Source organism: Hirundo rustica, chromosome 19 (genome assembly GCF_015227805.2).
Source record: "Hirundo rustica isolate bHirRus1 chromosome 19, bHirRus1.pri.v3, whole genome shotgun sequence".
In the NCBI taxonomy this organism is placed as follows: Eukaryota; Metazoa; Chordata; class Aves; order Passeriformes; family Hirundinidae; genus Hirundo; species Hirundo rustica.
In genome coordinates this window covers 2,130,036-2,142,871 of record NC_053468.1, presented here as the reverse complement: position 1 = coordinate 2,142,871, position 12,836 = coordinate 2,130,036, and the positions used below count along the sequence as shown (strand labels likewise).

The following is a 12,836-nucleotide window of genomic DNA, read 5'->3' as shown; positions in this document are numbered from 1 at the left end:
GGAACAGCCAGTGGCTCCTCTCCATTTGGAAAAGCTGTCAGATGGAAGCAAATTCCATCAGATTCCCAACTGGTGCAAGAACTTTGCTCTGCACCTCAGAATGGGACGGGCTGCCCTGGATGGACGCAGTTTTGGGATGCAGAGGGTCCTCACCACACCCCATCCACAGGGATTCAGCATTCCCCTGAGGGAAGCTCAAATATTTAGAGCTTAGAAACAAGTCCAACTCCAAGACAATGGCAATAAAGATCCTTAATTAATTTTTAAGGTGAATTAAACTGCAGGACAGCAGCTCAGGAGCTCAAACATGACATTTCCTGGTTTCCATGGGAAATGAGGACAATGAGCAGGTGCCTCCTCTTTATTTTTTAGACTCTCAGTGTGTTTATAGACACTCGGTTGGAGGAAAACTGAGGTTTTAAGTCCAGCAGAATGGAAAGGCTGGCTCCCAAACAGGCAGCACATTATCCTATAGCCAAACCAGATATTCCTTTCTCCTACACCTTCCCTGCCAGCAGAGAGCTCAGCATCCACAGCAGCAACACAGAATCCAAACCTCCACAGGAACTCTTCAGCTCTGCTTGCAGAAGGATTTTTGGGTTCAGAAAAGTCACCAATTTTTTTTTCCATCTGAGATTCGTCATTTACAAATGAGGAAGCTGCCCATCCTAGAGGATTGTGCTTTCAGTGGGTCAGCTAATATAAAAATACTGCTTTTGTCTTTGCATTACGATGTTATTACATTATATGTGGACACTGCATTTCAGTTCCTCTTTAAAATGATCTTGCTAAGCAGCTCCCATTTACAGGTCACCTCAGGTCTCCTGAACAAACTCTGCCCCAGGGGTTTAGTGAAACTCAGGAATTCCAAAAGCAAAGCACATTGCCCTTAGCACACAAAATGCTTCTGATTCGCAGAATGACACAAATGTATGAGAAAAAAAAAAAAAAGGATGTCTGATTATTTTTTGTAATGGATGGCTTTTAGATGGGCAGAACACACTTAGGCATTTCTTAAAGCCCCAAACCACGGGTGATTTCCAACAAAGGCCTTGTGTGAAGTGCTGCTTGCTTATCACAAAGACTTGGAAAAAGAATTTTCAGGGGTTGAACTCTGAGTTTTAACCCTGGACAAAGAATGAGATACTGCACAAGTGTGTGCTCCTTAGTCCTGTGGTGCTGCTACACTGCTGATCTTGAATCCTTTGGATTGATGTTTGTGTGAAATTATTTGACATTTCCAAAGAAAATAAATGAAAAAGGAAAATGACACAATTTTCTCAGTAAAGTCTATGGCACAGTTTGGCTGTTTAAGGAATAAGATACACAAAATCTTATCAAATGTGGGCTTGCAACTTATGAAATTACCAGCTCCATTAATTCCTACTCCCCTAAGGAGACATTACAATGGACCATGTGGACAGTCCAATTCAGATGAGTAACACGGATGTTAAAAACAAAAAATCACTAAATCTCAGGTAATTTAACCTGTTTTACTTCCCACTTGCATGAAGAAAAACTTGTGGTTTCTCCTTCCCTCTCCCCAGCACAGACTGGCTTTCTTTCCCTGGCTTCCCCGCTTGGAAACGAGCCACGGATCATTTACAGACTTCTGAGGTTTGCTGGGGCACTTTCTGAGGATCCCCTTGGAAAATGGTGCCACATTGCAAACCAGAGGGACGCAGGTAGGAGCCTTGAAAAAACAGGCCAGCAGCCAGAGTGGTCATCAGTAATTTTTGTTTAAATGTATTAACAACATCATTTAGAGCGTTCACATCATCCAAGCATCCCCGCACCGCGCACGGCGATCTGCAGTTATTACATCTCATCAGCCAGAAAGGATCCACATTTCTGACATCAAACAAACAGTACACGAGGCCCCGAACCCAAATCCCAGCAATGACCCCCTGTGCCAAACCCAATCCCCCAGAATTCAGGAAGCAGAGGTCTAGCCGAGCTCTTATCCCTGGGAGCTCAGTGGTTTGGGACTCCCAAGCAGCGTCAGTAGGTAAAAAGCCCAAGCTGATCTCCTCTAAGAGATGCTTCATCTGCTGGGGGGGAGCATTACAAAATAGCAGAGATCAGTCCTGCCCGATGCAAACGTTAAGTGATAAGAATAACATTACGTAATGTACAACAAAACGTTAATTTGCGAGACTCGAATCAAGGCCCGGCCGTGCTGGAACGCACCAGCCCCACGACGAGAGGGCACAAACGAACAAGAAGAGTTCTCAGAACACTTCTGCCTGTTAGGCCATTTTTTGGTTTATATATTTAGTTTTGCTCGTTGATAATCTTACAGACAAGGGAAACCATGCTGCTGGGGAAGTACTAAATCACACCAGAAGAGCTAAGGTTTTTAGATGAAACAAGAAGCTGATTACACATGCACTGAGTATACCAGTCACTAAGCGTTTCTGGATTGCAGGGATAAGATACTCTCTTTGCTTATTACTGCCTCCTTGATCCAAAGAGATTTAAGCAACTGTTTTCAATTAGATGTTTTTAAGCTAGTAAAACTACATCCATAAAGACATATTTATAGAACAACTTAAAACGAGAAGAATTAAAACGACTGCAAAACTGATGAATTCCATTCCCCCAACCAACCCTCCCCCGCCCCCCCCACCCCGAATCATTTACTGACCATTAACGAGCAAAAAGCACTGCAATTTTAAGAATTAATCCAGTGTTGCAAAATTAAATCAGATACACTAGGAGGGATAATGACAAACTGGTGGCTCCAGCGTTGTCAGTTTGCGGGTGATACAAGTTCAAGTCGTCTGTGCTAGTGGCCACTCTGTTGGAACAAACATGAACATAAAAGGGAACATTAAAAGTGCAGCAGCACCAACTGAATCAATTCTGTCACTGAGGGTGCAGGCTCAGAAGTGGCACAGGGTAAATATTGCATTTTAGAAAGGAGCTGCCCAGTCCCACGACTGTGAGGCCTCCGCGCATGGAAATAAAGGAAGAGGCAGCAATGGAAGTAAATGAGAGGGAGAGGATCCTCATTTCCCTCTAAATTCCAGAGCACAAGAGCCTGGCAGTGTGGCGCTGCCACACATGACTGCTTTCAGCCCCGGGAACCCATGAGGAATATTCAGAGAGCTCCAGGAACAAAACTGAGCTTTGATAGTTTTCATCTGACAGCTGCTTAAACAGAATTTGCCTAAAACGCTCCACAGCATGTGACTGGAAATATCTGCAGGATGAGCTGCCTCATCTCTGGCACTGGAGAACACAGAGCCATGGCAGAGGTTTGGGATGGTCACAGCCACAAGCAGGGACACCCTCACCTCTGCCAAAGCCATTGCTGCTCGGCTGCTCACTGACATCTCTGTTTTATATCTGACTTGATTTTATACCTGGCCCACGTTGCAAAGTAACTGGTAAGGAAAGCTCAACTCCAGTCCTGCCTCCTCCTGCTGCTAAACCCACCTGAAGAAGCTCGAGGCATCCTAAATTTTATCTTCCCTAAACTTCCTTACAAGCTCAATTTGTTCCTACCTAAGCACATCGTCATGAAAACACTTAAAAGCACATTAACGGTGGAGTGACTTGGAGATTCAAATACATCACTTAAACATACATATTTTATACATTTAATACCCTTCAGAATCAGGCCATAAATACCAAAGGATGTTACAAAGCAGGACCCAGAGTCTCAGTCTGTCACTGTGGCCTTGGCACCTGGGGTGATGGGTGCTGTGCCCTGGAACTGGGAATCTCAGGGAAGCACAGGAGACATTTTATTTTTCCTCCTTTTTTTTTTTTTTTTTTAAATTTTCAGTTTACCTTTGCTCCACGTGCTGAAGAAGCACAGGCAACAGAAGGATATTTTAGCCATTATTTTGGGTAATTGAACCCAGAGTTACACACAGGGTCTATTTTTAAGGGAACTCTTCTACCCTGAAGCAGAGAAGGGCCCTTTGGCCATGCAGCACCTTGCCTGTCCCCAGACAGGTGGGATAAAACCAGATTTGGGAATAAAGGAATGGAGACAGGCAGGATTCAAGCAGTGACATAACCTGTGCAATTGCAGGCTGGTTTCTGCTCCATGATGTCCAAGAAACAGCTCAGTGATGAACTCATCCCTTAAATCTCTGTATTGATCCTGTGCAGTCCAAACCTATTGGACAGACAGATCCTCACCCACCTGCTGGAATCACTTTGTGCATCCAGATGAGCCACGGGATCATTTAGGTTGGAAAAGACCTCTAGGATCACCGAGTCCAACCATCAGAGGCATAATTACATCAGATCCCCCCTTTGGAATGAATGTGTCTCTGACTCTCTGACTTCTAATGGGTTTTGATCACGTTTAGAATGCGTTAAGAAACAAGATTAAGAATATTACATTTTTCTTTATGGGAAATTCAGGAATGAGCAGGCCAATCCAATGCCTTTCATTCACCAAGTGTCTTTCTGCAGGGCAAAGGATGGCTGGTGTGAGCAGGAGCTACGGGATAAACCCAAAAGCCAAGTTTTGTACGATTACATCCAAACTGGCAGGGCAAATCTATGAGATAGAAGCGAACATAAAAGCAAGTGAAATAACACGGACAGAGAGGCAGCAAACAACCTTGCCTAAGGCACAACACTAATGCCAGACTAACTTCAAAGCAGGCACTGAACCAGCACAGGTGACAAACAATCTGCATAAAAATAACTCCAAAGCAGCACCGGCTCCTTTTCCTTCCCTTAGTCCCTTCTGCTGTTGATCACTTCAACTCTTTTTTTTTTTTTTTTTTTCCATTTTAGACATGGAACAACGTACATAAATGAGAATGCAGCAATTTTGGTTATAAGTTTCCTCAAATAAACTCAGCCCACCACATCAGAAGCTTTATTCTGCCTATTTCTTTTTGTTTTGCTCATTGTAATTTATAATGAACCTCTTCCACAGCAAGCTGACTCAGGGAAAAACCACTCTGAAAGGCATCAGCTACTGATGAATTGTTTTTATTAATTAAGTTAGAGAAACAAAAACCACAGTGGTTTTCAGGGCTGCAACTTCCAGCAGAACCCACAAGCTTGGAGGCAGAAAGTGTGAAAGTCACAGCTCTGCTCTGAACATCTCCTCCATTTATTTACTGAGGGGCTGAAATTACAGAGACAAGAGGTTTTTTTCCTCTCTCTCTTAACCTAAAGATTTGGTCCTTTGAGCAGCTGCTTTGGACTTAAGAAAGCACCACAAAAGCCACTGCCTTTACTGCATTAAAAACTGAAATAATGGGTATTAAGCAGAAGTAGCTTTTATATACCCTGATATTTGAGAGGTTCAGCCTGCACGGGGCTTTGCTGAAAGAAGAGTGGATGGAAGAACAGAGTTAAGAAAAGCATTTAATCCTGCTGAGTTCCAAAGACCTTTGGATTTTCCCTTTAAGTTTTAGCAGCCAAGAGATTCAAGTTTATTTTCCCTCTGGGTTTGAGGATGAGGACATCGAGGAGAATCTCTGGATTTTGGACACCCCTTGGTCCTGGGTCACACCAAAGAAGGTGGGGTTCCCTTGCTGGGATTTCTTCCTTTAAACATGCAGTTGGTGAAGAAATTGATTAATTTTCAACAATAAAACCTCGGGCTTCCCTTCTTTAAGCTAGAATCCTCTTTGAACAGTGACTTCTTATATCACGAGCCTTTACCTTTGGCCATCAGCTCTTCTTCTGCTCACCCACTCACCACTGTTTTATCCAATCTCACGCGTCTTTCACGGAATAAACAAAAATACCCTGCAATTCTCACATGCAATCAAAAGGAAGCTTATTCACACCGTTAGGACATGCTTTTTCATGCACTGCTGGTTACTGGAAAGTTTAACTTTTGTTAGACGATAGAAATAAAACAAAACAGGAAAGTGGATATTTTTCTTACTTATTTCAAGTGTACATATTTTGGGTAATTTTATTTTTTCCCTGCGACACAGAATAGAGGCTCTTCTTGGAGACGGTAATAGCCCTCAGTGTGTTTTCCACCAAGAATGCAAAAAAGAAACACTTTTGCTGGAGAAGTCACGGAAACTGGTAAATTGAAGACACAAGCCCTCATTGAAAACCTATAATTTTTTAATTAAATTTACATGTCAGTGGATCTTTTGAGCTTGGCCTGGGTGTTCTTTATAATGTACGTTTCTCCTGCTTTTTCCCATGGGTATTTCTGCGCTATTTCCAAACTGGGATTACTCAAGTTGAAGTGTGATAAAGGGCACATTATAGTTATATTAAGCAAAACAAGGAGGGGAAAGCTTTTCCATAGTGCAAAGAAAGCTGTTCTCCAGGCCTCATTTCTGGTAACAAGCAGAGCAAGGCAACCACTCAGCTAGAAACTGCTGCCATCAAATCAACGCTTTGTCTTGAGAAAAGGGGGGGATTCATTCCATCCTATTCCGTCTCCTGATGAAAAATAAAAGTTGTTCGCTTCAGAATCGTCAAGTCTCGCTCTGGGGCATCACGAAAAACATGTTGTGAGCATGAAAACAAGGGGGAAAGCTCGGTGTTGAGCGCTGGTGTAACTCGCGTGACGCTGTTTGCGGCAGAGGAGGGGATTTGTGGATGCTGTTTGGGATCCCTGCCCCTCCCAGTGGCTTCACAGCCGTGTTGTTCCTCTTCACGGCTCCCCTGAAGGATGCAGGCACTTGCACGGTGCCTGGCCCACATCAGGACTTGTCACCAGTGCTGCAGCTAGAGACAGGCAGCAGCTGGATGGGGAAGGAAAGGGAAGGGAAGGGAAGCAGGGCACGTCAGCTCAGAGCGGCAGAAAAGGTTTTTCACGGCAGCTATTTGCAACCCTCCAAGGAGCCGCAGAGGCTGCCCATTAAAACCCTGTTAAAACACTTCTGATGTTGTCAGCAGTGGAGAGCTGAAATAGCACAGTGATCACTGAGATACTATCTGCCTCAAGCAGTTCAGTGGTACTGTCAATAATATGAGCAAGGAGGTACAAGACGAGCAACAACCTAATTCCTGCATCAAAATTTCATAAACTCCCTCAGCAGCCGAACACTAGAGATGTGGGCAAACACGGTCCAGCCAATAAACCACCCAGAAAAGATGACCTCTGGTCTGGAATCTTTCCCAAAAGCTCTGAACCTTTAAGTTAATTTACACTTTGGAAGCAAAGCAGAGTGATGGCGAGGGGAAAGCGGCAGGGGTGAGGTGATGCTCTCCCATCAGTGCTCCCGAGCTGCTCCTCAGCTCCACGCTGCTGCCAGCGCCCAAGCAAAAACCATAGCACCACTTTCAGGCACACACCCTTCCAAATATCCCAGTTTCTCCCCACTTTCCTCACTTTAATTTTTGATTTATCTTCAGCACGAATTCCTTGGGATAATTTTTGCAAGTGTAATCTTACCGGGTAGGAAAACTTGCCACTTCTTGAGGAAAATGACTCCTTGTTTGAAAATAAACCTCCTGATGTGCCAGGGTACTAAAACTGTGAGCAATGACAGCAGAATCATCTACTTCTCTGCCACTCTGTGCTCATGAGTAAGTGCTACTCACAGTGAGTAATGGCTGGAGAAACAGGGCCAAGGTGAAGAGTTATTTGTAATACAGTAGCCACTGAGTAAGAGCTTAGCTATGAATTCACTGCCCTGGCTACAATTTCCTGAGAAAACGAACAGAGCCAGCTTTTGGTTTTCCAGTTTGAAAAGCTCCACGCGCACTATAAACTAGCAAAAATAATTCGGGAAGGATTGGGGTGATTATTTATAAAGCAGCCATAAAAGCAGAGGTGTTTGAGTTCCTTAGGTGCTTCCTCAGGGTGGCTGTGGCAGGCAGGGAAACTCCTAGACTTGACTTAAACCAGTCTCAGATGCTTCCCCCTTTATATGTAATAAATAGAGCCAAAAGCCAAAGCTTGCTGGAAATCAAGCAAAGAATTAGACTGCCACCTGCTCAGCAGCGCTGGCTTTAGGGGTCAGAATAACCCTCCACTTTTTAATAGCAAGTGACTGTGCCAAGGGTGTCAGAGCAAACTCCTGGATCTGCAGAGATCCAGCAGGCTGAGGAGTATTTCTGAATTGCTTCTGTCAGCCCAGAATGAAGCAAAGGAATAATAACATATTTGGGCATTAAAAAAAAGACCCCAAGAGACTGGGAAAACACTGGGATAACAGGATCAAGCTCACCACTCTCCTGAATTTCCTACACGGGAACACGTGATTTCCCAGGGCACCCTGCAGGACAAATGGATATTTTCCAACTCCCACATTACAGGTCATGACTTCCCAGTGCTAATTTGGATTCTGCTGAGGAACTTTTTATCGACTGGAGTTCGGAGAGCAAGGCACAGCGAGAGGCTTTGGGCTTGGCACTGTGTGTTCGAAGACTGCTTTATAGGCAACTCTGGTTTTTACCCCACAAGGACATATGGCTCAGATTTGGGATGGAAGCAGACACTAGGAAAAGCAGAAGGAACAATTCCCCAATTTAATTCTGAATTGTAAACACAAAAGGAATGGTTTCTTAGGGGATTTTTAAACCAACTGCCAGCTTTACTATCTGCTGTGCTTCCAGTTGGAGTGTCCAAGGGGGATATTTTCACCTTGACACTCACGTTCTACATCAAACTAAGCTCTCCCATCCCTTTGGCAGGAGTTGGATATTTTAGTGCCACTGAGCCTTTGCAAGTGGCCAAAGCCCTGAGCTGGACAGAGCCACCTGAAAAATCTGATTAAAAACTTACAAATCACAGCTAAGTGTCTTGTACTTTTTTCCACGTCTCATGATTTTAACGAAGTCGTCTTTCCCCCTTTCCTTATCTAAAAGAAAATTAAAACCATTCAGCGTTAGAGAGAAGGAATACAAAGAGTAATGACAACCTCACTCCCTCGCTCTCACGAGCCTGAAGTTAAATACCTGCCTTTGTACAACTGTTCCCCTTCTTTTATTAGCTAAATATTGTGGCACCAGAGCACGAAGAATAAAATTACAACCATTTGAGATGAGTGTAACTTTTACAAGAGTCAGATATCCCCAACAAGCCGACAGTCAATAACCCAGCACAAATTAACTCTGGCAAATAATAGGTGTGTTGACCCTAAATTCATGAGGCAATAAAACCTACCAACAGCCCGTTGTTTTTAAAATACTCAGGCACTTCTCAAGGACAATATAGTTTTTGTTTGGGAGCAAGAAGATCATTAATTAGGAAAGCTTTTAAAGGAAGTTTTAGTATCATTAGCAAAAGCTAATGGGAAAATAAATTACGTTACAACATCTGACACCAACTTTGGGAAAGAAAGGCACAAAAACCCCAAAGCTGCCTTACATGTCCCAAGAATTGCACCCTTCTCCAGAGATGTCCATAACCACCATAAAAAAATTAAATTTCCCCCACTTCTTACTGCATTTTGAGTTAGACACACGTTGCTGCCAGCACATTGCAGACCCAGAGATATAATTTGAATCAACTTTGCTCACCCCTCCAGCTCCACCACAACAAAAATATCCTTAGAAAAGTAATCTAATAATCTTTTCTTCCAAATTTGCTTTTCTTATTCCCAAGAGCTTTTCAAGAACAGTAAAGCTCAGGTAGAGTTGTCCTGTTTTAAGTTCTTGCGTGAATTCTTATTCCCTGAAGGAAAACAAATTTTCTAAATATTTTAAAATTCTGTATTAAAAAAAAAAATGAAGAAAAATTAGATAATAAGCCATGAAAGGTGGCCTAAAATATTTTATGGCTTGGAGGAAAATTTTCTTTTCCCTTGCCCTGGATGCTTTGCTCAGAGACGCCACAATGTCTGTCAAACAATCGTTGCATACGAAGGGAGGCACATAATGACATTGCCCATTATTTCAACCATGTCAGCTGAGGAATTATGAAAGATTTATACCTATTTCATATTAAAACTATTTAGTAAATGTCACATAGCACAGCAAAAAAAACCAGGGGCACGTTATTGAGAGGGCAGCAGGCTCAGCACAGAGCTCTCAAGGACGCCCAGCCAGAGCAGACTCTGCAAGCAAAGGGTTTGTGTGGCCATAAAACCCTACAGGACACAACCTTTTCCTGGTTTTTCCAGGAAAACAGAGAACTTAAATATTACACAATTTAAAAAGGAAGGTGTGCAGAAAGTAAAATTAAATATTAATAACATAAAACAATCTGGAAAATTAACTGAGGCAATAAAAAGCGCAACAGCTCAGGACATCAAACCCCTGTTCCTGCACAGGCTGTCTAATTTAAGCAGAAGATGCATTTTCCTCTCCCATTTTGCTTCAAGCTTTGCTTCTATGAGAAGTCAAGTAATTAACTTGCCAGGGGAAGAAATTTTCCTCTTCAATACCTTTGCATTTGTGTAAAGCAAAATTATACAAAATGCTGATGCAAGCCCTGAAGGGAAGATCCTGGTGCGTGGAGCCCACCCCTGCCAAGGCCACCTTAAAGCCACCCCGAGCTGCTGCTGGCTCTGGCTGTCCCTGGGATGCACCAGGGCTCAGGTTCCTCCTGCTGGGATGGAGTTTATCCACAGGAAATAAGAAGGGAAAATTCACGCTCAGCTGCTTAATGGGAGCTGACGTGGCCTCTCCAGAGAGGGAGAAACTTTGGATGTCAGGCAGGTTAGCACAGGGCAAGCAGACGGTCAATAAAATATTCAATAAAGGACTCTGATATGATAGATCTAATATTGTGGAAAAAAGGCAGAAGTCCTTTCCCCCCCCCCCTTTTTTTTTTTCTATTTGTTTTTTTCTTGGTGGTAAAACAAGTTTAAAATGGTGGTTAAAATAGTCTATACAACATTAACCTCCTGAAGCTTGAAACAATTGTGGCTGGGTTTTGAGCTTGTTAGAAAAGGTAAAAACAATTAAAAGCTTGTGTAGCACATGATACATTTCTGGGCACAGGTAAAATGGGTAATTCAGAATAAGGGCACAGCAGTTTTTACCAAATCTGTTACAAAATTATTTCAAAACTGATCTTTAATTATTAAAAATAAAAAGAACAATATCTAGTGATCACCAAATCCACGGGATGCTCAGGAAAACAGGCACAAACCTCTCCCAGTCTGGATCCCAGCAGAGATCCTGACCTGAGTCCCAGGGCTTGCACCTCTCCTGCCCAGCAGATCGAACCTGCTGCTCATTTTCCCAAGCAGGAATCCAACGAGATTCCCTCCCTGAGCAACTCTTCCACAGCAGCTCTTTCAAGCCCTGCAGCTTTGCCTCCACTGCACCAGACTGGAGGGGTTGGGAGGAAACCCCCGGAGGGATCAGGGAGCAGCCAGCCGTGAGCAGGGAATCCCTGCAATCATTCTAATGAAGCTAAATCTTGGGAGTTTACATAAAAGGAAAATTAAATCAAGCACTGGAGTGGATTGGAAAGAAATTCACCAGGAGATGGATAAAGTTAATCACGTTTAGTGAAGGCTGATGCTGACCTACTCAGCCTTGTCTTGGACATACCCTGGACCTGCTGAAGTTTTATTATTTTGGGAACACAGAGCACACGGGGCTGCAGCAGCTGCCCTGAATTCCTGCAGTGGTTTTCCTGCTGGGAAATCTCACCTCACCCCTGCAGCATCACTGCTGGGAATGCAGGAAGGCAAGGCTGTGCATTGTCACCTGGGGACTCCCCAAGCCTGGCCCTGTCCTTCAAACCCTGCACTCAGGGAAAAACTTCACCCTCAGTAAAATAACGAGAGCAAAATTTCACTGTTATATCCTAGCAGAGAGTCACTGAGGGTGGAAAAGCCCTCTAAGATCACAGAGTCCAACTGTTCCACTGCCAAAGCCACCAGGAACCCACGTCCCCACATCCACAGATCCTTTAAATCCCTGCTGGGATGGGCACTCCACCACTGCCCAGGGCAGCTGTGCCAGTGCTCTGACATTGATATAAAGCCCCAAAGTCTCCTCAGTGGCCTGCCAGGAACCAAAATTCTGGCTCACATGAGCTGCTGGGTGTTTTGGGGGCGTACCCAGCCCACGGCCCCCATGTTGACTCCTGGAGTTCTATCTGACATTTATAATTTAAGAAATTGAGTTGTATTTCCCAAAAGGCAGTGCTGGAGCAAATGTCTCCTTTTAACTCCTTCTGCTTTAACCAGTATCAGCTACACAAACCACGCAGTCTCCTGACGAAGGAGCAAAAGATTAGGATATGAATCTGTCAAGTTTGGAATATTTTTTTCTGTAGAGCTCTGTTAAATCACTGAAGACAGTAACGCCTCAGTATGTTCTGAGAATAGCTCATTTGTTCTTTATTTCAGTACTACAGAAAAGATTATCTGCAACTATTCACTTCCTTACAAAATATTCAGATTCTTCAATGAAAAGCATTTCCCACATTGTGGAGCCACCCACACAGCTCCATTTGAACGTGAATGAAAAGCTCTGCTTGATGCTGCTGAATATGTTAACCTCTCCTAGATCCCCAGCCCTGGTGAGCCACTCTGCTCCTGCATCTGCACAAGGAACAGCGTGGAAAACAAGCTGGATTCTGTTGATTTCGAACAAATAAAGACAAGGGAGGCATCAGATGATTATGACTGAAATACCCTAATCTATGCCTGAAGTTGTTTCATTTCTGGCAAACCAACCCCGAATTTCAGCTTACTAGGAATTAATTTTAATGTGCAACAGATCATAATTAGTAATGGGCTATGAAACGTTTTCCCTTTCACTTTGGGCTACTGGTGTCAGCTTTGCCCAGTTTTAACTCAATCAGAAACCATCACCAGTCAGTGACCAGTTAGCGGCCTGGTGGTTGAAGTCCCTTCTCCAGTCACAATGTCACAATTAGCACTCCTAGAGCAACCCAAACCAAATTTTTGAGGGAACATCTGTTCCAATCCTCACATCTCTGTTAGAAAAGTGCAGTTTGTGCTGTAGTG

At 43.6% G+C, this 12,836-nt stretch overlaps 1 protein-coding gene across 11 annotated transcripts in view; it reads right to left on the bottom strand.

Moving 5' to 3' along the window:
• BCAS3 (BCAS3 microtubule associated cell migration factor) overlaps positions 1 to 12,836 on the bottom strand; it is a 297,790-nt gene that overhangs the window by 95,205 nt on the left and 189,749 nt on the right. The window contains exon 24 of one of the 11 annotated variants that reach the window (XM_040082194.2): positions 2,646 to 2,800. The exons of the other annotated variants lie outside the window; for them this stretch is intronic. Coding sequence (XP_039938128.1) covers positions 2,775 to 2,800 — 26 coding nt within the window. The 3' untranslated portion in view covers positions 2,646 to 2,774. Of the gene's footprint in view, positions 1 to 2,645; positions 2,801 to 12,836 lie in introns of those variants that run through there. 11 annotated transcript variants of the gene reach the window in all.